The sequence below is a fragment of the Tympanuchus pallidicinctus genome, unplaced genomic scaffold, assembly GCF_026119805.1.
Source record: "Tympanuchus pallidicinctus isolate F22 unplaced genomic scaffold, pur_lepc_1.0 scaffold15, whole genome shotgun sequence".
Classification (NCBI taxonomy): Eukaryota; Metazoa; Chordata; class Aves; order Galliformes; family Phasianidae; genus Tympanuchus; species Tympanuchus pallidicinctus.
The window spans coordinates 26877042-26900828 of record NW_026294669.1 but is presented as its reverse complement, the minus strand read 5'-3'; the positions used below and the strand labels follow the sequence as shown (position 1 = coordinate 26900828).

General features: G+C 40.0%; 1 protein-coding gene across 3 annotated transcripts in view; it reads right to left on the bottom strand.

Annotated features, from left to right (window-relative positions):
* Window positions 1-22948, bottom strand: part of BOLL (boule homolog, RNA binding protein) — a 31295-nt gene extending 8347 nt beyond the window's left edge. Inside the window, exons 1-10 of one of the 3 annotated variants that reach the window (XM_052675855.1) lie at window positions 22753-22948; window positions 21701-21841; window positions 18704-18795; window positions 16451-16505; window positions 13294-13369; window positions 9978-10105; window positions 8901-8972; window positions 7895-7942; window positions 6270-6398; window positions 4689-4787 (exon numbers count right to left, since the gene is read on the bottom strand). In XM_052675855.1, coding sequence (XP_052531815.1) covers window positions 4689-4787; window positions 6270-6398; window positions 7895-7942; window positions 8901-8972; window positions 9978-10105; window positions 13294-13369; window positions 16451-16505; window positions 18704-18795; window positions 21701-21841; window positions 22753-22770 — 858 coding nt within the window. In that variant the 5' untranslated portion in view covers window positions 22771-22948. Of the gene's footprint in view, window positions 1-4688; window positions 4788-6269; window positions 6399-7894; window positions 7943-8900; window positions 8973-9977; window positions 10106-13293; window positions 13370-16450; window positions 16506-18703; window positions 18796-20622; window positions 20696-21700; window positions 21842-22752 lie in introns of those variants that run through there. The other 2 variants (XM_052675853.1, XM_052675854.1) reach the window with 2 other exon arrangements.
* Between the last annotated feature and the right edge of the window lie 839 nt (window positions 22949-23787).

Sequence of the window (23787 nt, the reverse complement as noted above, 5' to 3'; positions counted from 1 at the left end):
TCTTCCTTGGTAAATATTTCATAGGTTTTGGTTGTTCACCTTTGTGGCTTCATTAAAATATGACTGCAGTGCACACTCTCTCAAGCTACATTTGAAAGTACTATGTTAGCAGTGCCAAAACTATCCAGACAGGGTCTGTTAGCCACTCTCACCATGTGACTTAAAGCTCCTAGCAGAACTAATATTAAAGCATATGACACACTGGAGACAATTACTTTCAATACAATGCCTGTATTTTAGAACGTGCTACCTTTTACAAGGCCACTACTTGTTATTTTTCAAGCAGCAAAGATACATTTGTTGGTATATTTTACCAAGAATGCAGTCAGCAGGCAATATTTTTCTGCAGCTGTGAAGCAGGTGGTAACGATACAACCACTCGCTTAATACACACCAGCCTGCTCTCAACATTTGCTCTTCTATTTCCAATCTCTGTTGAGTGTCCAGCCATCGAGATAGACAACACCAGCTGATACATGCATAGCATATTCAAAACTATGTGAAAAGTTAAAGTGAATGGAGAATTGTGTTCCAGAACTGTTAGTTACTAAATATAGTTAAAAACCAAACAAGAAATTAAGAACTGCCTGAAATGATTTGACATGATCCCGTAATAAATAAAATCATCAGAATTCTACCAGTCATTAGAAGGTTCTGAAGATATTTGTGAAGCTGTTTGAAACCTGAATAGAACTTAGTTTCAGTTACAGTCTCTAATGGAAAAATTCTGAGAAAACAGGTGAGATTGAGCAACAAATACAATGAAGGAATGGACAGCATTAGTCGCTCCAAGCTTAATCAAGCTTCAGTCTGCACTGCTAACACAACTACTTGCTCCGCCCTGACCCAAACTTCCAGTGTAAGTAGAAGAGCTTGTGCAATTGCCTGACAAAAATGGTCTGAGAAATTAACACAAGTTTAAGCTAATGCATTCTGTGTAGTGGGAATGAAGAATCATATTTAATAACATCAGTTCCCTGACCTGTTTTAACACACTGCCACACAAAAACTTGCACCAGCACAGGAAATGGGTGATATGGAAAAAAGATTGAGTTCCTGGGTTACACCAGCTTCAGCTGTGCACGAAATTACTGCTAAAGCTGTGAAAAGAGACATATGTAACACTGCTTCACAAGATAAATGAGTATGAGCTCATTTCCTATGCCACAGTAACTGTTCAAACACACTTTACCATGCACAGACATACCCTATGGTCAATTAACACGTCATCACTTACTGCTAAGTAAACTCCTTCACCATAAAGAAAAGCCTTGGTACCATGCTAGTTACTGTGCAAGAGAAAGAGCTACCCCGTGCTATAGATGCATCTTGCAATTTACTTCACACTACTTTGCTCCTTAGGGCTAGGAGAAACAGTAAGTCAGGTACCAAGGAAAAAACCTCCTTCTGTGTTTGATACAGTAAGAATGATTTGTTTTTTACTCTGAGAGTACTGATATCAATTTTTTTTCTTTGTTTTAGTGTCTTAATATGATGAGAAAATGGAATGTAAACTGAATATTATAGTCACTGTGTTATGCCCACTTCCATTAAGTGTCTAAGTGTATGAACTACTCAGCATTATTATTCCTGAGTTCATATCCAGCTTGTATTTTCTTTTTCCAATTGGAGTAATTACATTTTATTTCCAAACAACTCTTAATGTTACAGCCCCCTCTACTGGCTATTTTAGTAGATACTGTTACACAGTGGTCTGGGAAAAGATTATTCTCAAGAGAAACCTAAAACAATACAGATGCGAGCTTTGGAGTAGTCCCTATTCATTGTAATTTGTAGCTGGAGCAAGTATATTCACTGAAGAAACACTGCCATATCAAGTAAACCAACTAAGACACTTAATCCCCTCTTACGATGGAGACATAGGCTAGATTCAATTTCACAACTTTTGATATCATCCTTAGTGCTGCTCCAGAAGTTATGCCTCCTGTTTTATTACGCTGGCCCACAACATCAGAGGTAGATGTGGTCTGGCAGTAGGGGCTGGACCTTCCCACCAATATTCCATTACATTTTATTGCTCTGTGACATATGACAGCAAAGGGGCAGTCTGACAAAGTGGTGCCTGACAAGAAGAGTGTATGAAGCAGAAGTAAATTACTGAATTCCTCCTCTTGGAATAAAATGGCACCAACACTCATCAATGCTTGCTGAACATTTAAGGAGACCAAATAATGGATGTGAGCACAGTGAGAGGTAGGCAGTGCATTTCAATAGTGGCAACAGCTGCTGATGCAGAATTTTTACATGGGACACACACGCTCTCGTCCATCACTAGAAAAAAAAGGATCCCTAACTGTCATAGAAATGTAGGATGGATTGGGTTGGAAGGGACCATAAAGATTATCTAGTCCCAGCTAGTTTCCTGCCACAGGCACGGCTGTCAACCTCTAAATCAGGAACAATATCACACTGTCCAGTCTTATCCAACCTGGTCATGAACATCTCCAGGGAAAAGGCATTCATAACTTCCCTCAGTAGCCTGTTCCAGCATCTCATCCTTCTTTCAGTGGAAAATTTCACTCTCACATCAAATCTAAATTCCCCTTCTTTTAGCTTAAAGCCATTCTCTTATGTCCCTTTGCTACCTACTCCTTTCTGCACATAAGCTCACTTCAAGCTCAGGAAAGTTGCCATGACATTTCCCCTGAGCCTTCTCTTAATGAAGCTGAACAAGCCCAGCTCCTCCAACCTGTCTTCACAGGAGAGGAGCTCCAGCCCTCTGATCATCTTCATGGTCCTTGTCTGGTCCCACCACAAAAGCTCCGCATTCTTGTCATGTTTGAGGTGCCAGACCTGGATGCAGTACTCCAGATGGAGCCTCATAAGCACAGAGCAGAGGGGGACAATCCCTTGCCCTGGTGGCCTCCTCTCAATTGATGCAAGCCAGGATGCAGCTGGTCCTCTGAGTCACAAGCACACACTGCTGGCTCATGTTATGTGTTTAATTTACCAGGACCCCCAACCCTTTCTGATGATGCTACCCTTAAAGGAGTTCTCCCAGAGTGTACTCATACTTGGGATTGCCCTGACCCAAGTGCAACACAATACACCTGGCCTTGCTTAACCTCATTAGGTTTACATGGACTGTTTTCAGGCTCGCTCAGGTCCCCCCGGAGAGCATCTCTTCCTTCTGTTGAACTAAACCAATCTCTCAGCCTGGTGTTTTCTGCAGACTTGCTGAGGGTGCACTTGATTCCATCATCTAGTCAAGATGGAACCCTGGGGGAAACCACCCAACGTTGGCCTCCACCTGGACACAGAGCCATTGACCACAACACTACTGCTGTGACCTTCCAACCAATTCTTATCCAAAAAATAGTCCACTCTTCTAACACATCTCTCTTCGATTTTAGAGATAAAGATGTTGCGTAGGACCATGTCAAAGGCCTTGCAGAAATCCAGGTATACAATACCAGTTACCATTTCTTTGCTCACTAGTGCAGTCACTCCATCGTAGGCGGCTTTGTTCAGCCACAATCTGCCCCTGGTGAAACCGTACTGGCTGTCTCAGATCACCTCTGTGCCTTAACATGTCTTCCAGGAGGATGTGTTCCATGATCTTTTCAGGCACAAAGGTGAGGCTCACTTCTGTAGCTCCACATCTTCCTTTCTCCCTTTCTTAGAAGTGGGAGTAGCATTTCCCTTTTTCCGGTCACCAGGGACTTCACCTGACAGTTGTGACTTTTCAGATACGATGGAGAGCTGCTAGGCAATCACACCAGCCAGCTCCTTCAGGACTCAGGGATGCATGTCATTTGGCCCCATAGACTAATACACATTCAGTCTCATGAGATGGTCTCAGACTTGCTTTTCTCTTGACAATTGCTACCCCAGCCTCAACTTACTGGTTCAAGGATACAAGGTTCAGGAATGTGAGATAAATGACAAGTGTGGCTGCCAGTGAAGACTGAGACAAAGAACTCAGTGAGTACCTTTTCTACACGTGCTGTAGCAACATAGTGACTAAGTTGAAAAATAGTGCTTAGTAGCTGAAAATTTGCTCCATCAAATAATAACATTGTGGTCCTTGTATCTGTTGCAGTTTCCATGGAAATAATTAGCAGACATTCCTTTCAGAACAACCCATGTAATTTAGGCAAAAGGTTCTCAAATCGACGCTCAAGCAAAACCTTGTATTAGGTGACATAGAAAAATCACTTTTTAGAATGCCTGTTCAGAACCAGAACTGCAGAGTAGACACGTGTAGGTGATCAATCTAAACAGTTTTGCATCCTGTTCTAAAACTCCACCTTGCCATAACAAAAGGTGCTTGCCTAACAATGTAAGAAATGACTTCAGTTTCTCAAGACAGAGACAAAGAATTCACAACAACAATTTTCTCTCAAAATATACCTTCATTTGCAGTTCTCTAATTCAAGTATCACAATAACTAGTCTTTTTCTCTTTTAATTTCCATAAGCTGTTTAAAAAAAAATTAAAAAAAAGAGTAATCTCTATGCCCAATCTCCATCTCTATCTAACTCTGTAATAGATATCTAGATAGATATCTCTGTCTATCTATAATCTATATCTAAGAAAGTCTCATGTGAAGAAAAAAAATCACTTTCTCTGAAGCATTACCATTTTCCTTAATTATTAATCTATCAATAAAAGACTCTGATCCTTTCCCCTCTTCCTGACCCCCTTCCAAAGACTACCATGCTTACTTTAACTTGCTTAGTTTGACTCACAGGTGCAGGCATGGCTACAGCACTCTGGGCAAAAGGCTGGTGAGGGGTTGCTTGAACTCCATGATCAGAAAATGGCTGGAATAAAGAAGAAAGAAAAAAAAAACAAACAGAAGTGAGCAGAAAAGTATGTATTTTTTTATTCCTGGAAAACTTCCACACTAATTTAGACCCCTTAACACTTCTAACTGTCTAACATAACCACGCAAACCATGAACAACTGTTTAGCAACTGAAAACTCAATATATAAACTTAAGTCTTCCTCGTTGTATCAAAGTTAAGTAAATACAATTTATTTAGATCACTGTCATGTCTTCGTCTCTAAGCTACTTTACTTAGATAAGTGCCAGAAAGCACTTCTGCAGTACAAATCCAGTTCACTCAGCTCTAACTGGAACCGAGTTTAAGTGTGCAGATTAGCAAAGTGTAATAGTGTGGGAATTCTGTTTCAGACTATTTACACTTAAATAACACAAAGGCCTCTCTTCGAATTTTACGTTGTCTTCTGCATTTCCACATAATGCTTCTTTTAAAACTAGCAAACGATACACCTGTGAACTAAGAGCACGATACAGCCAAATATTTCTCAACTAATTTCATGTTTTTCTGCTTATTGTTCCTATACTCTAAATTTCTTTCTGTAAGATCTATCTGATTATATCTGATTTATGAAATAAATCATGACTATACACTTAATACTGACATTCATGCATTTTATAAAGGGAAAAAACCCCAACAACCAAAGCCTTGTTTTATTCACAAAGAATTTTTGAAGGGAAATCATGTGTGCCACGATTTCTCACCAAAGATGTATGGAGTATCAGTTGTGGAACTTATCTCTTGTGACAATAAAATTCTCCTCAACTTTAAAAAAAATACTTGATTACTGCCCTAATTTACCATTTACTCTGATATCCCTGTTAAGGAGAACTGAATTAACAAAGCAGAAGAATAGCCATTATTTGTAACACATGTTCAATTCTTTAAAATAAGACTTTCTGTAGCCAATTACTGTCATTTTTCATACCCAATCATAAATAGCCTTATTGTATGTAAGTAACCTCTTGGAATTGGAACAGCTATTGATACAGAAGCAAGAAAAGCATAGCAAGGAAGAGCAGAAGAAACTGAGGTCACTCAACTACTCTTAATCCATCCCAGCCTCCAGAATATTCAGGAACTAGCCTGAATAGTACTTACATGGAAAAAGTATGTAACAAAATCGACATTGTTTGAGTAGTTTAATTCAGCATTGTGATGGACTCCTGTTTTGTTTTTTATTTTCAAGTAAAATGGCTTGACTATCCTTTATACTGCTGTTTGTCAGATACCCTGTAACCTTCTAAGGTACTCCAGAATTAAGGCATCCTCCTGGAAAATGGAAGAGATACTCTAACCATAAGACAACTCAAACCAATTAGCAGAGCAGCAGCGCAGGTTTGGGGGACACTAGACAAACAGTTGACCCAAGTGCTCTGAACTACCTGTGCTGAAACTGAAGTGTGTTTTTCAACTGCAGATAAATGCTATGACTAAGAATAAAATTGTTCATAGAAATACCTCAGGAACTGCAGCTTCCACTAGAAGGAAAGGAGAAGGTACGCAACCACCTTCCTGGGCAATCCCTACCGGCTGATAAATAACTTCAGATGGGTGCAGATAAAACAACGAAGGCGAAGAGGTTGGAGACTGAAATAAAACACAATGCTTCCATAAATTATTTAATTCTTGCACTATATCTAGCAAATCTTGCTTTACTGTCATTTTCGCTACATATAAACAAGTTAAAGTTAAAAGTTAAAAATTTAATGAAAGTGTCAAACTCAGCTTTGCTAATTTAAGGAAACCAGCTGATGGGGAGTACTTAGTGAAGCTGGATAGCAGGAAAAAAGAAAAATGTCTTTTAAGCTCTTCTTAAAAAGTTTACCATATTTCATTTAGATTTTCCAAAACACTGCTGGAAAAATCCTAATAGAACAGACACTCTCAAAATCACATAGTACAGTTCACAGAACCATAAAATGGCCTAGGTTGGAAGGGACCTCAAGGATCATTGAGCTCCAACATCCCTGCCACAGGCAGGGCCACCAGCCTCCATATATAAAACTAGACCAGTTGTAATTCTCTTGCAGAGAGTTAAATAAAAAATATATTTTCTCTTAAAATACAAACCATAATAATTTGAATGCTTAAGTTTACCCATGTCTATGCACTGAAAGCACTAAACTCCCGACACATCTTTGGTTTAGTCAGCTAGCTATCTGAACAACCTTGCATTTTCTCTCTTTACACTAAGAGAGAAGATCCCTAGATGAGTCAGTCAGTCTGTTATCTTGGAAGAGCTACGTCTGCAGTCTAAGTGCAGGACTGCCTGATCCCATTGCTCAAGAGAAGTACCCTACCCTTTGTTGGCAGCAGGTGCTACCAAAAAGGGATCCAAAATTTAGAACTATATAACTCATAATTGATGCACATCAAACCTAACAATTTGGCACTTAAATTTCCAAGCAGCCAACTGATACTCACAGTGGACTAACAAGAACATGAAGAACATAATAAGAATATGACTAGCCAGTACTGAAGTTATAAAGACACGTTTTAATAGTTCAACAATCCTAGTTATTCTTCTAGCTTTAAATTCTAAATTCCCTCAGCGACAAGGTTTCCATATTAAGAACCTCTGCTACACAGATCAGAAAATTGTGAAGTATATCCCCCACAAAATATCACATTTTTTCTCCTGCTTCAAAGGCCTGGGTCTAATTTTGCCATACTTGCATGCTTACCAGCTTCTACTACTACTAAACTAGTAAAATGTCAGTTATTACCAGGTAATGAGCTAGTTAACATTCATTTCTCCTATCAGGCACAATGTAGTAGTTCAGACACACTTCTGAAAGTCTCTTTGATAAAGTAATAAAAACCCCTTGCCAAAGGAAGAAGGGAAGATGCCTTCCTTAAAAGAAGTTTACATTTTACATTTCAATAAATGCTACGTTTTGTCTTCTATCCTACTAGTATTGCAGATTAATTGATAAAATATAGCTATTTATTTCAGCAGTGCTACAATTAATAATTTTTGCATTTGATTTGCAAACAAACTTAAGAGCACTTGATAAGCAAACCCTGCTTTTAAACTAACTGGAAACTAAGGGTAAAGTAGTAAAACTACAAATGGTGTTTACCTGTGAAACAGACCACTGCCACTGACCTGGAAGACACTGCGTTGGTGCCTAAATTCAAGGACACAAGAAAGATATTACTTACATAATTAAAAACATATGTGAAGACATACACCTTTCTCATGTATTAGAACCAAAAATATCCCAAATCTTCATTATCATGTTCATTAAAAGGAACAAATATGATTTACATAAACCCTCAATTCAAGAATTTTGTCTACTACCACTCAGCTGGGCATCTCATAATAATGAATAATGAAGCATCTAAGAAATGTGATTACTTAAAAAAAGACACCCAATACAGCCAACTTTCCAGCATACAAGACAAATTGCCTAAGCTCAGCAGTGGGCTGCCAAGCTGGTTAAGGGACTGTAGAATAGACATATCAGGTTAACAACTGAAATGGCTTTGCTAAACCTTAAAAAGAATAAAGGAGTCATGATGTAATTACTACTGGCTACAACTACATACTGGGAGGGTATAAATATGAGTAAGTCAGACTCAAAGGTGTTCAGAGCACAAGAGTTGACAAGCACGTATTAGAACTCTGAAAGTTCTTCTATACAAGAATAAAAATATGCAATACAAAAAGCCCCTAAGCCTTTCAGCAAGAGAAAGATCATCTACTGAAAGAGGTTGCCCAGATAGGATGTGGAATCTCTCTTGTTGGAGTCTTGTAAAATTGAACTGGATGATCGCCACCTAACCATTACTGCTTTGAGCAGGAATTTGGCTTAGAACAATTAAAAGATCCTTAAGAATGATACTAAGCCAGTTTTCTAGCAACCAAGAAGGTTCCAATTTATTCAGTTTCCATGTAATTAAATAGGAAGGAAGAAACTGTTCTCTACGGGCAGGGGGAGAAAAAAGCCTTCAACGAAATTGAAATCTGTTTCACAGAATTATTTCTTATTTTTCAAGAATAAACAGAACAGACTGTGCTGCAAACAAAATTGCACAGCTGACTGAAAAGAATACTGCTGCTCTGAAACTCATTTACAAACATACCTGATAATGGCAAGTAGGAGGCTGATAAACTGGTTGCGTTACCACCACAGGTGAGCTGGAAACAGTGCGTGACTTGAAAAGACAAAACAGTTACAAGTCAATGCAGCAATTTCATCATTTGTCGCTTCTGTTAAGACCCAATCTTAAATACTACCTGCTGGATTGTATCTCCTACCCTTTAAAAAATGGACTGACCATATTTTAACATTCATTTAGATTCTTCAAGATCATTACTTGCAAGGGGGCCTACACTACAGATGAAGCAAAAACCTGTAACAAGTGCTTTCTGGAATTGCTTAGGCTCAGCCATTATGTCCTCACTATACGTACATTCCTGTAACAATTTTAGTCAATACAAATTATCAGTGATCTATTCCTATCCTCCCATAGTCCCATCCCATCTTCCATTTTCCAAGTCCTTTCCTTACACCAGCCCCAGCACTCATCTGGTCGGGCAGTGATTCAGTTTAAATAACTGAACTAGCTGGAAACTTGCTTTTGTTTTTTTGTAGGGTCAGAAAAACATCAGTGAAAGAAAGGGGTCAATCTCTCCACACCCATTAAAACCAAGTAATGAATCTACTGCATTCTTCCTCCTAAAATAAGCAGCAGCATAATCTTGGACAGACAGAAGGAAAAAAAAAAAAAAAAAAAAAGGAGTATGGATGGAACAGTGCATAAAATTACTTAAGTTTTAGCATTAAGTTCTCCTTCTATATTCAATATATTGGCCACTGCAGCCAAGAACACCTCACTCATGGGGCAACAATAAATGAAGCCAAGCATGCATCCCAAGCACCAACAAATCCCCAGTAACAAAACTTCTGGAGCAATGACCACACTGATTCTGAATGAATTCTGTCCCACTCAGTCACATCAAAGCAAAGCCCTCCCACACAAGAACAATAAACTATAAGAACAATAACCTTAAGTAACTTATTTTTAATCTGAATACAAGAAGGAAACCATTTAAATACCAAAGATACGCTGTAGCTGGAGAAACTGGAAGTAAGAGACTTGGAAACTCTGCATTCATCACCTCAGTAAAACATACATACAAAAAGATCAATTACTTACTGGCCATGGCTGTTGAACAGAAGCAACTTCAGGAGTATGAAAATAAGCCACTCCATTATGGTAAATATAAGGATATCCACTTGAAGTCGTTAAGTACATTGTACCACCTTCTGGTATCACATTAGAACCTGAAATTATTTTTTTAAGATGATTTACTTAACAGTATTTGTTGACCAATGCAAAAGCCATAAAGAAGAAGGAAAGATCATTTCTGATCTTCAGAAACTCAAAACATTCAAAGGAAAGAACATGGGAAAGAGCGTGTCTTGTGCCACCTCAACTCTCAAACAAAGAATCACAGGCTGGTGCTGGGGTAGATGGGAAGGGGTACAGAAGATAACATGCATATTGATTACTGAACACAGACAACTCCAATTACCAGCAAATAATTTTTTTTATAATCTTCAAATGTCCAAAGGTAACTTCACATTGTGGGAGATTTTCATTGGTAACCTCCACATACTCATATTTAGCTGAAACAGGATCCAAGCACTAAAAACAACAGAAGGATTTCATTATAAAATGCAACCTGATTTCTCAAAGCACAAAAATTGTGTGACGGCACATTTCCTGACAAAAGAAAGAACAGATATCCAGATTTCAGCAACAAGGACACTTCTCAGCAATGTTACCATACTGCACAGGCTACAGTGTTCTAATCCCAAAGCACAGTTCCAGCTGTCCAGCTCTCTAACAGGAACTGACAATAAGCTTTGTTCAATTAAGGAGACTTCCATTCCTAAGCAGAGGTTGCTTATCTTCCTCAATCACTGCTTTTGGGATCACCTGGAGTCTGTTCCTGTCTGCATTTTGTGGGTAGGTAGAAAGAACATCGTGTAAAAGACAAGTTTTGGTATGAATTACACACGATGCCAAGGAAAAAAAAAAAAACAAAAAGTAAAGGAAAAATTATTCCATAACCAAAATGGAAATGCTGAAATCACATTTAACATGCAAAATAAATAAATCAGGAAAAACACAAGATGGAGGGCATCATCCCTTGCGTCTTCCTTGCAAAGGTAACTGCATCTGGAAACACCCTTTTATGGACAGATATAACGCCGAGGGACTGCCAGAATGATAAGTGGAGACCAAAAAGGATCCAGCTATGATTCAAAGTGCCTTTGTAGATGCTAGCAGTTTTGCTGACCCCTTGAAAAACCCGAGGATGCTTGTTTACAACAAAGCTGAAATATCCATTGAAATGTCACATGCTAAGTGATTCTTAAGAGAGTTAAACAGATGTGAGAAGAATCAGAGACTACATGAATTCCATTAAGCAACCTAGAAAAGCATTGTTATCTCAAATCTTGTTATCTCAAATGAAGAACTGAAGAGAATTCACTCATCAACTGTTCTATCCACTTTGCCAAGTACAGAGCTCTTACTGGGGAAAAAAAAATAAAAATCTTACTAAACGAATGAAAAGTTTAGCAATCAAACCCAAATCCACTGCAACGGAAAAGTGGAAGAACTTGAAGGAGACAGAGCTAACCTGAAGCTTAGGAGATCCAATCACAACTTCACTGCAGGTACTTGAACTTCTTGAGATATGTAAGCATTTTCAACTATAATCTGGGACTATTTTAAATCTGACCCTTGTATTTGAGACCATCCTGGAGTATACACGAAAACAAAATTCACGTACTTACAACAAGCGATGGATGTAACTGCTCTTGACTGAACCAAGAGAACCTCAGTGCCTTGACTAGAACATGATCTAATCTTACACCAGATTTGCATGGCCTTAACTGTAAGAATACTGATCATCCCAATATGGTCAAAGCTCTTCACAGAAAAGGTCCTGTGGTAACAGCAGAGATGGAAATTGCTCTGCTGAACAGTAGGGGAAGACAGCAACTCAGTTGGGCTGGAAAAGACTGATTAGACCCCAGAATGTGTATCTAGATGCCAACTGGATCTTCTAACACAGTCTGATCATAGGCACACTGGGCAAAAACCATCAGGAGAATTGAGTGATATGAGTCCAGCAATGCACTTGACAATGTCAAGTGACATCAAAGACAAAAAGAGAAACAAAGCACTGCAAACTAATAGACCAAACAACAACAACAAAAAAAAAAAAAGAAAAAAACCATCAAAACCAACCAACCAAAAAAACAAACAAAAAGTCACAATTGAACACAAAACCCCTTGATGATGGCTGAGCAAGGATCACACAACTATTTCCTAAGCAAAGAAACAACATAGCAGGAATGAAGAATTTCCACTCTCCTGGGCAAATCCTACTCTGCACACTTAAGAGGGAGAGTGTACCTATGCATACAGGAGTAGAAATTTCCTTTCAAGTGGAAGTATGTCTGCAGCAACAGCAGTAGTGTGCATATGAGAATATGTACATACGAATGATCTCCATAGAGGACAACAAAAAATAAGAAAACTTCAGAATTAAAACTAAAGTTCCACAGAATTGCCCTCAAACAGAAAAGGTTCAAATGCTTGTGTTTCCCCCCTCCCCGCCAAAAGGTACCATAAGACAAACACTGAAGTACAAAGTTATGCTTCATTTGCTTCTGCATTTCTCGAGTAACATATTTTACTTCTCTGATTTTATTACTAAGGAATAACAATAATTATATAAAAAAGCTGGCAGCTCTTATCTTCAAAGTTAGTGGTTTACACTTTTTGCAATTTATTATGGAAACAAAACAGTGCCTAGCAGAAGGCAATGGTATGTTATCCTGAAGGAAGCCCATAACATGGAAAGATCACCCACGGAACTTTTAACAGCATACTTGCCCAAAGTAACAAATAGGCAGCTGACAAAGGCATCTGACCAATAATTCTCTCTTGTATGTTTTCAGCTTTAATAGTTCTCTGCCCAAGAAGGAACCCTCAGCAACCTCGCCTTTATTTTAAAGCAAAGAAACACCAAGAATTCAACAGAGACTGGAAACACCCACTCGTTATGGCTTCTACTGAACAAAGCAAGGCGTAGTGGTCCTGATGGATTTTGCTACTAACTAATAATAACCCAGAGAACCACGGAAACCTGCTAAACAATTTGTGAGGGCGGCACTTCGATTTGAGGTTCTGCATCGTAACTAAGAGAAGATTCCATTCCCCTTGTCCCTAGATAAATAATCATTCCAAGAGGGTAAACATATATATTAAGGGGGAGAAAGAAGTTCTGAAGATCAATCCTGGGCATGCCAAATCTGGACTTCTCCACTGCTAAGTATTTACTCTGTGTTCTGTCTATAGCATGAACGCAATGCATGATCAGGCATATTGTGGTTAAAAACAAGATGTGCAATTACATCTGTAACAGACAAGTGTGAGTGAATATACATACGAGGAATCCGTGTTTGCTGTTTTCTTATTGCTGGTCCAATATTCAACTTCTTATCCTTGTAATTAAGTTTTTTAGCCTAGAATTTTTAAAAATAGTATATTCAGTATTTATAATTGTTTTTAACATAGATCAAGGCATTTAAAACAAAGAACAACAAACAGAGCCACTACTTCTTATTTAGAATGCATCTTAGTAAAACAAGAAACACACTAGCTCCTTTTTTAACCTGATCTTAGACTTTACATACTTAAAAGCAATCATTACTTATTTCAAGTACCCCTTATTCATCATAGAGCCAGTAACAGATACCTATAATTGTCAGATTTTTGTTTGTTCAACTCTTCTCAGTCACATTTCCACTATTTGAACAAAAAGTAAAACATATTTAGAAATGGACAATTTCAAGTGTAAAGATGAAACTTATTCTTTTCACAACTACAACATCATTTTACTAAAGATGAGAACAAGTCAATAAAAAGAACCAGAGCACAAGGACTGAAGGTGATAAAAAGCTTAAATTTTATGTGAGACATGGTACTGCCTTAAACTTTACTTTCCTTATATCCAAGCTACCAAGATATAAACTAAATAATAAGAATCTGAAAATAGATATTCTAGTAAGATTAAATCATAGCAGAATAGCTAAAAAATAGAGTACTAAGTACCCACACGTTATACAGTCTTCTGATTCCTACTCAGTTCTAAATGCTACCCTACTATACCACGACATTTCCAGTGTCAGGTGTAATTTTTCCAGTAAGGAAATAAAAAATTATTTATTAAAGAAGAATATAGAAATAGTTTGAAATCACATTGAAAAGATGGACAACAGTTACAAATAAAAAACAAAGCATTCTCTTTATTTGAACCCTTCTTACTGAAACATGTGAGCACTTCATAATAACTTATATATCTGAACATAAGTAGAAGCTAAACTTCTCTTTTAGATTTGGGTCTTCATAAACAAATACTAACTACTGCAAATAAACCAATTAAACCAATTTAAAACTAACCAACTCCCCAAAAAACTGTTGTCAGTTTCAGTTCAACTGCATTCCACCACAGACAAGAGGAGATGACTCTTCCCAACACATTTATTTCATTTCTGTGATCCATAAGAATTCAGGCTGCTTTTTCAAATATGACTTTCTCAGTTAAAGGAAATTTCTCATCTGTGTGGATTTCCTCAAAGCATTCTATATGGCACTGCACGAAAAATTACATATGATGCTACAAAAAAAGCATATTAATAGGAGAAGCTGTGATTACTTTACAGTAAAATAAAAAAAGATGGGAAGAGGTAGCATTAGATGTAGTAGTACAGGACTGAGAAGAGGCCCCTACAGAAATTCCACAGTCTGTTCTTCAGATGCAATTCAATACTTTTGAGGAATGAAAAATACTAAGAAAAAAATCTGAAGATATTATTGATGACCAAGAAGTAGGATGTTTATAAATGAGAAGAAATTCAATAGCATAAAATACAAAATAATTTACATTACAATAAACCATTAAAACTGGGAAACCATCCACTCAAATAGCCTAAAAAAGGCTTAGATCGTAACTGATCTAAGGATGAACGAGGCTAAGAAAAATACAACCTAACTGCAGAATGTCTGAGATGAAACATTTGCTGCAGACAAAGAGGTTTTGGTCTCACACAATCAGATACCACTAAGACTTGACGTGGAACAGCCTTTCAGTTACAACACAGGCAAACATCCTGGACCAAGTTCACAAGGGTAACCTTGGTATTCTATTTCATAGAAATAAAACAAAATCCATGAGGAGAAGGAAAAAAACAAACAAAAACCCCAGCGTTTCTGTCTGCTTACTCCTTTGCTTACACTAGTGATATTTGTTTGGAAATACCCAAGAAAATACCCAAGATTTCTTTTTAAATGTCCCAGTTTGTATTTTGAATTTTAACACGTAAACATTCAACAGAGATTCAGTATTCCGGTATTTTAAACTTGCTTTATATTCGGCAGAAGACATTTTGCAACCCTTGGATACTGTCTTCTGTTTTCTTTTTCCCCCCACCCGTGTCTTCTAATATTTCTGCATATATGAACAGATCCGCACCAACTGATTTATCCAATATATGTCAACCAGAATATGGAGCACGTATTTGCAAGTAAGAGCTGAAAGGCTAATAACCACCTAACAGCTAATCCTGTCTCAAGGAAGGCTCTAGAGGGAACATCAAGATGGTAACTTATGTAAGTGGAAAAGCAACCACTGTGTAACATTAAATGAACTTCACTGTTTAAGACTTCTCAGGAATAGATTTGTTAGAGGTGTTACAACAGCTCTGATGAGCAAACGTGTCAGAATAAAATAAAGCAGTTATCTTTTCCAATTCTCCACAAGATCTTAACAATGGATTTTCTGGTAAAGCAAATGAAAGCAACTGTGAAGGATAAAGAGTAATCAGCATGCATCAGAAGAACAGACAGTATGGAGCACATGTAGAGTAAGAAAGTAAATATTATATATCAAAGTGAAGTATTCTAATATCAAGTGACAGCTCACTTCCCTAGATTCAGAATACTTATATATACATCTCGTGTTCATAGAATGGCCCAGGTTGGAGGGGACCTTAAAGATCATTTAGTTCCAATCCCCTGCTATGGGCTGGGTTGCCAGCCACTAGATCAGGCTGCCCAGGGCCCCAACCAACCTGGCCTTGACTGCCTCCAGAGATGGGGCATCCACAGCTCCTCTGGGCGACCTGCTCCAGCACCTCACCACCCTCTTAGTAAAAGAACTCCTAATATCTAACCTAAATTTGTCTTCTTCTAGTTAAAGCCACTCCTCCTTGTCCTATCACTTTCAGACTGTGTAAAAAGTCAGTCCTCCTCCCGCTTAAGCTCCCTTAAAGTACTGGAAGGTCACACTGAGGTCTCCCCAGAGCCATCCCTCCTCCAACCTACGTAAGCCCAGCTCCCTCAGCTTGTCCTCATACGGAGGTATCTTGAATCTCTGTCTCTCTAAATATTTTCTCAGCTACATTGTATGAAGACAGAATGACCAATCTTAACAGACCTACCAAACCATGCAGGCCTGCAGAACAGGGTCAGAAAACCAGAGATACCTTATGGCCGCTGTGAAATAAATTATTTAAAAGGGAATCGTAACAGGGAATATAACTCACCTCTTGTAGTATCTTCTGTGCATCTTCCTGAGTTTCAAAAGTAATGAAACCATACCTAAATAAAAAGAGAGCTAAGTCTCTGAAGATCATTATCACAATCACATATTGCACGTTCATACTTTACATACAGTAATGATATCAGAAGGGAAATTATTGGGGAAAAAAATCAGCTGTAGAAATAGAGACTGTAGTAACAACTGTAATTTCAATTTGTTAATAATCCTTGTAGTAGTCTACTTTCTAATCCAGTTTAATCTAATTTAGATACCTGGTCATACATCATTGTTTCCATGCAATAAATGAGTAGTTCACCTGCACAGCTAAGCAAAACCTGCAGGACTACTGGTGTTGCATGGTGAATGTATGTAGATACTTCTTATCGATAAAAGAAAGAAATTCTGTTCTGGATCTCTCCATTGTAAGGAGTGCCCAAGATGAGATGCACTCCTAACTTTTTAAAAATTATTATTATACAGCCTTTTCAGCATAGCTCCCATTATGCCAGTGAAAACTGTGAACACTCCACATCTCCCTAAGCACTACGCAGTACATTTAATTGAGTTCTCAGACAAAGCAGCAAAACACAGCTGTGGTTTACCTGGGAATTATTCTTGCCACTCTTGACACAAGTAACAATAAACAACAGTTTTGTAGCAGACTCAAGGATAAAGTACTCTCACATTTCATGACATAATACATCTCCTTCACTGTATATCTCTCAACTGTTGCAACAAATCAAACAGGCTTTTGATAAAGAACTCCTACTACACCACAACACATCAATATTCCCACATAAATCTGTCACTGAACCAAGTACTGTCTGTGCAAACCAAGTGCCTCATCACAATTAAAGTATGTAACACAATATGTACATGGAAGATCACTGTTTTGTCTTATTTTACAGAAAGAATTGCAACTTTCTGAATTGTAACAGTTTTTCTTAATCTTGTAATAGTTTTGAATGCATCATTTCTTAGGTTCACGGCTCACTCTCAAGGCCAGACTTCAGCAAAATACTAAGAAAGCCTGAAAGCTTCCATCATTCCAGACAGCCTACCAAAATTTGCAGTACAAAATATGTTTTCTGAGCATCTCCATGTTCATGTGAGTACAGAGATACTGCTAAACCTACAGGCTCTTGCTAGATTGCCTTCTCTAATCAAATTTGGAAACATTTCCAAAACCAAGGGCACAAGAACAAGAAGGTAATTCCTTCATTTGGGATCTTACCTACACACAGACATCACATTCTACATGCAATTTGGACAATAATTAATCAGATATAGTCAATCTTAATTAGACAAAGAATCTTAAAACGAGTCTCTTAAACCACTTGTCAGCCACAAGCAATAAAGCTTGTGCTTGGATTTGAGTAGAAATCCCAAATATCACTGAAACATTCTTATCCAACACGTTTACTTTCTATATGGAGGTGTGGCAATTTAAGTGTCAAATACTCTCAGAATTAATTAAAAAGTTCTGCTATATATACCATGTATACCCTTGGCTCAGTCTGCCATTTGCACATCTATGTAAGCTAGGGACTGAACTAAGATCAGGAGATTTGGACACCAAATCTCATCTCTATTGAGCTTCCTGCTAAGAAGAAAACTCAGCGAAGAACTTTACAGGTAATACAGATGCCCACAGATATTCCTTTTCGCCCCAGCCTTCTTTCTACCCTTATGCTGCAGCACAGTTCCCCACTTCACTGACTCCCCTGTCCATGCATCACCCCTTGGGTTTAAACAGTAACTTTACCTTCCAGTTTTAATCTTCCTCCAGATTTTTCTCTCCTCTCATTACTGACATCTTGTCCCAGCCTCCCTTTACTGCAGTCATGATTCTTTCTCAGATTTGCCTATGTTCCCATTTTGAAAATCTCCACGAACTACCCTCTGATCTCGCCCTGCACTCCAGCAAAATCAGCCCCATCTCACCTATTCCTCAGGATTCTTTCCCACGCTGACTCACAACAATAAAAAATTATGTATTCTTAATATATAATCCCCAAAAGGGCATTTTAATTCATGTTTTAATTCACATGACAACAATTAAGCACGTTGTAAAGGCATTTACTTAGGTAAATGTTAGAGAACACAAGAAGATTTTTGCATATGTGGAATATCTAAGGCCAATAACACAGTATTAATAATATTCTGAGCAAAGAAAAAGTTAATAAAATTCACTACAGTATGGCAATTTTCTGTTACATTTTCAGTTTCCACAACATGCTTAATCTACTATACCAACCCTTTTGATATTCCAGCTCTGTCATTTACTATCTTCACCTCTCTGACACAGCCATACTGAGCAAAAAACTTCCTCAGGTCATGTTCATTGGTCTAGTAAATTAAATCAAGAGGGGAAAAAAAAGAAAGAAGAAAAGCTGATTTGTATAGTTATTGTCAATGAGTACACTCCATAAGACTTCTAATGGATACACTTTGGATAAAGGTTACCACAAACTATAACCCCATGCTAAAAAACAAATTAATGAGCATAGAGGTGTGCCTCAAAGCAAGAGAACAGCATTACTGTTTAATTGTTGCCTTTCCATATTCAGTGGTAACCTGGAAAACCACTAAAACATTCAGATGTTTTTACACAGTAACAGTCCCCTTACAAGTATATGCATTGAAGCCAGATAACACTCTGATTTTTTTTTCAAACTTATCAGAGTGCTGTTGACAAATCACTGCAGTGTTGTCAGACTTCAGAGCAAAAAAACATGTAGGCCTTCAAATGTATACATGCATCTCTGCACTTGTGTACATGTATACTTACATATACATACACATGAAGGCATGCATATCATACACACACAGGCACATCATGGGAAAACCCTGCCATAAATTAAGTAAGAAAAGGTGCTTCTAATGGAGACTGCTCTAAATCCACTTGCAGGAAACTTTTCTCTCTAATCAGGGTGCGCATATAGGAGGACAAGTTCCTAACAAATGCACACTCAAGGAATGTGAGCACTTGTCTCCCTTTTCTCAATTAGCTTTCCTCTGAACATAAACACGATGTCCTCAACACCATATTTCAGAATTTCTTGTCCTGCACTGATCTGTACATTCAGGCTATTTCTGTACTTGTCCACATTCTTTCATTATTTTAGGTACACAAGAAGTACTGTTTCACCTTTAAGTGAAACACTTCTGCTGATTTAAAAAGTATATATACAATTTAGCAGAAAATCCCTTTTGCAGATTAAGAATTTACCTGAGTTTGAAAAGCAAAAAAAATTTAAAAGAAAAACTAAAACTCTAATTCGAGTAACATTCATAAATGAAAAGAATACGAAGCTAACACTTCATGAATAACTCTGCCCTCAATACATACTTTATGAAAAGAATGCAATTTACTTGTTGCAATCTTCAAGTCCAGGGAGCACTCATGGTACAAGACTTAGCTCCTCATGTCTCCAAGTGTTCTGGCATTACAACACTATAAAATACAGCCACGCTGTAGAAGTGTGGGGAGCAGTAACAGACAGGAGTGCTCTCAACAGGCAGGAAATAGACTTCACTGGGTGTAGCAACTGAACAGGTCTGTATGATAGGAATGGCATTACAAAAAAGATGTGATGACAGAAGGACCAACATGATAGGAAGGTGTTCTAAAGGAAAGGAAGAAGTTTGCTCACCCATATCAGAAGATTCTAGGTTCACGGGAGAAAGTTTCACTAAGGAGGGATCTCCAGAAAGAGAACCTTCCCCCGTGGCAGTCAGAGAGGTGCTTCACCCCTTCCAGTCACACAGCTGAACTGCCTGCACCTATGCTTCCAGGGCTGACCAGGTCCCTTCCCCAGGTGCTCAATCAGTGGTTCAGGTGCGACTCAGCCGTTCCCATACAATTGGATAATCATGTCTTCCCCTTGGAAATCCCCTGTACCAGATCCTGAGCAACTACACACTACTGAAAGGTTAAAGTATTACTAAGTGTCACCCCAAACCATCCTCCTGAACAGATCACCATGCTTTACACCTGAAGAGAAATGTGAAGTTCTGTTTATGTAGGAAAACAATTCCAGCCAAACAAATGATAGCATATGCCTATGGAACTGTTTTATATAAGCTGAAGCATTCTCATATTCTTACACAATGAATAGCAAATAATGGGCAATAAAGATCGACGGTAAGATTTGTCTTTTCCTTAAAACTTACAATTCCTGGGAGAGCATTCGCTTTCTGGGAGAATGTTGCTTGTAAGCTCTGCATCTTATCAGCAGCTATGATGCTTCACAAGAAAAAGAATATGATACACAATAGAATAGCTGAGGATAAAAATACATTAAGCAACACTTGAAGAGTTCTTAAGACTGCCATCAGTGCAGAAAGTTATAATGGACTCCTAACGGATGGCAAGGATGTATACACACAGGACAGTAGGCTTCAAAAGCCAAAGATATAGAAAGAGAGTGTTAAAAGATGGTAAAATAAAAAGCCTAAGGTTCACAGTGCAGTTTGCAAATATCTGGACGAACATGGTACCTGTAATTTTACCAGAAACACCCCTAGGAATTGTTTTCCTGCTCCTGACAGGACAAGGCACTTGTGAGACTCCCAAGAAAGCCTAATGTTAAGCCTATACAATGTCAAGTAGTAATGGCATCCACCACTAAAGAAAGACCTCTTCAGACTGAATCAAAAAGGTACCCAACCATAACTTCTCTTATTGAATTCTTGGAAGTGCAAAAGCTAAGAACTAAAATCTGTACTGCAAATTGCCCAGAAAAGACCTTTTATATTCCTTTTTGCTTTTAAGAAAAAATTACTGCGGTAGGTGAAGAACACACACACTGTAGCTCCATCTTTGTAGGAATGGAAAGAAAAGCACTGAAGGAGCTGAAGCTACCCATGGCTGCTTTGTTTGCAACATATATCACCGAGCTTACAATTAAATGTTACACTTAATTAAAATGTTACTAAATGTTACACTTAATTAAAAATCCATATATTCTTACTAAGAAATCTGCTTACTAAAAAAGCTACCTCCTTCGAACAATAAAAAAAAGGCAAAAACCAGCATGCCAAAAGTTCCTAGCTTCTTGCTAAGTGAAGAAGTTTATGCAACTTTGTAGCCCAGTGATGTAAATCAAGGATTAAACATTATTTTCTGCTGTTCATTCGAAGACTGCAATGAAAGGCACCACCTGAGCAAACATATCATTAGTCTTACTCTTCTACTGAGCTTTATAGCCTATAAAATACCAGTTAGTAGTAAAACGAGGAAAGAAAATACCTTAAAATCAATTCCTCCTACAAAGATGCGATTTGGAGTAACTGTTCCAAACCTTGGTGCACCGGTTGGGTTATTCAATGGCACTGGTGACATAGCGTTGGGAGACGAAGATAAAGATTCTGTTTGTGTCTCATTTGCAGTCTGTTGATTAGAAAAACAAAACAAAACAAAACCAAAAACCAAACTTTTCAAAGATTGCCTGTATCTCACACAGTACAGGCTGTAAAGTGAAATAACTCTGAACAGAAAACATATACTAACTTTTGGTGGGTAAATGCTGAAAAGTGAGCATGGGTATTTTTATTATAAACGAGCTCAATTTTAAGCAATTCTGTAACACCTTGAACAAGCTACAGTCTGATGTTTTACCTACATTCCAACATCTTTTTGAATTAAACACTCCAGGCCTAGTTTCCAAAGGTTTTTTCCCCTTTGGTTTTGCACAGCACTGTGTGTACCAGTGTCTGCAGTGTGTGACTACGGCTCTTTTAGCAGAATCAGCAAACGCTCGTGTTGGTGTTGAACGAACCTACGGCCAGTAACATCAGACCTCCAATGAACCCCACCTTCCAACAAACATCCCCTCTATCCTGCAACATCGAGAGGCAGACATCTGTCCCTCCGGCTATTCGTGGCTGCACACGTCTCCAAAGCAGACACCCTCAGCTGCGTTTGAAGACCCACGGGGGCCGTATTTTAGCGCAACACTCGGCACCGTACCACAGGGGAAGCGGGCAGATGGCACAGAGCCCCAGCCCCTCCACTGAGGAGAAGGGCCGAGGGGCTGAACCCACTGATAGCGGCTGTCCTCCGCGCCGTAACGGAGCCGCACGCAAGCCGGGTTTCCCGGCACCGTCGGCCTCGGCCTGCCGCGCAGCGCCGCACACAAAATGGCGGCCCACCATAACCGCCAGCGAGGGCCGCTGCGGCGGGGAGGCGCCTCTCAGCTCAGGGCCGCCCCATCTCGCGGCCGACGAAGGGGCTCTCAGCTCCCGGCCCCGCCGCCCGCCCTCTCCCCAGAGCGGCCTCGGAGCTCTCTGGCCTCGTCTCACCGCGCCGTCGGGCTCCATCGGTCCCTCGCCGCTCAGCACGGCACGTTCCCGGCACGTGTGGCGTCCTCGGCTCCGCCTCGGCCCGGCAAACAACCTCCAGAGGGAGAGGAGAGAGGGAAGCCTCGCCGCGGCGCTGAGAAAAGCGCGCGGCCCGGGGGCTTCGGCGCCGCGCGGCGGAACGCCGGCCACAGCTCGAGGCGCGAGGGTCGAACCGCTGCGGCCCCGCCCCGGCGCCCGGCCCGGCCCCGCCCACCGACCGAGCGGCCGCTCCCGCCGCTGCCGTGCCCCTCCGCTCTCCTTTCCGCACGCAAAGTGTCCCCTCGTAACGCCCGTCCCGCCGAGGCCTGCTCTCCCGCGGCGATCCCCGCAGCTCCTCCCGGCCCCGCCGGGCCCCGCACCTGTGCCTGTCGCTCAACGCCTCTCCTCGGGCTGCGGCTCCCCCCGCGGCTCGGGTTTCAGGGCACACGCACACCTGGCTCCGACGAGAGGCTGGCGGCGGGCGAGGTGCGCGGAGCCCGGGGCCGGCCTTCCCCCGCCGCTCTCCTTGCGTCGGGGGGCGAGAAGCGGCCGCGCGCCTCACCTGTTTGCCGGCCCAACGGAAGAAAGCAAGGAAGCGCCCCAAAACCGACAGCCCACGGTGTGGGGCTCCGCGCGGGTCACTCACTCGGCCTTACGTGATGGCGGCAGAAACAGATCAGCCCTTTTCATTGCTGGTGTGGAGAAGTACTGAGCGCAGCTCAGACACCGCTGAAGTTCTGAACGAAACTCAATCAGGCACGCTGCCCTGAATGCTGCCATGCAGCACCGGGCCCGCACGGCCCCACCGAGGCGATTTGGGGCCCCGTAGCAGAGGCCTGGCAAACACAATGCCACACATCTCATAGCCTCTTCTCAAACTATCGCAGCTCTTTTCGGCCCTTGGAGGAGCAGGAGACACTGCAATATTTCTGGTGGTCCTCCAAAGAGCAGCACCCCTGCCTGTTTGCAGTTACATCTTCTCACGTTGTTTGCAAATGGAAATTGGTGGGCTGCTAA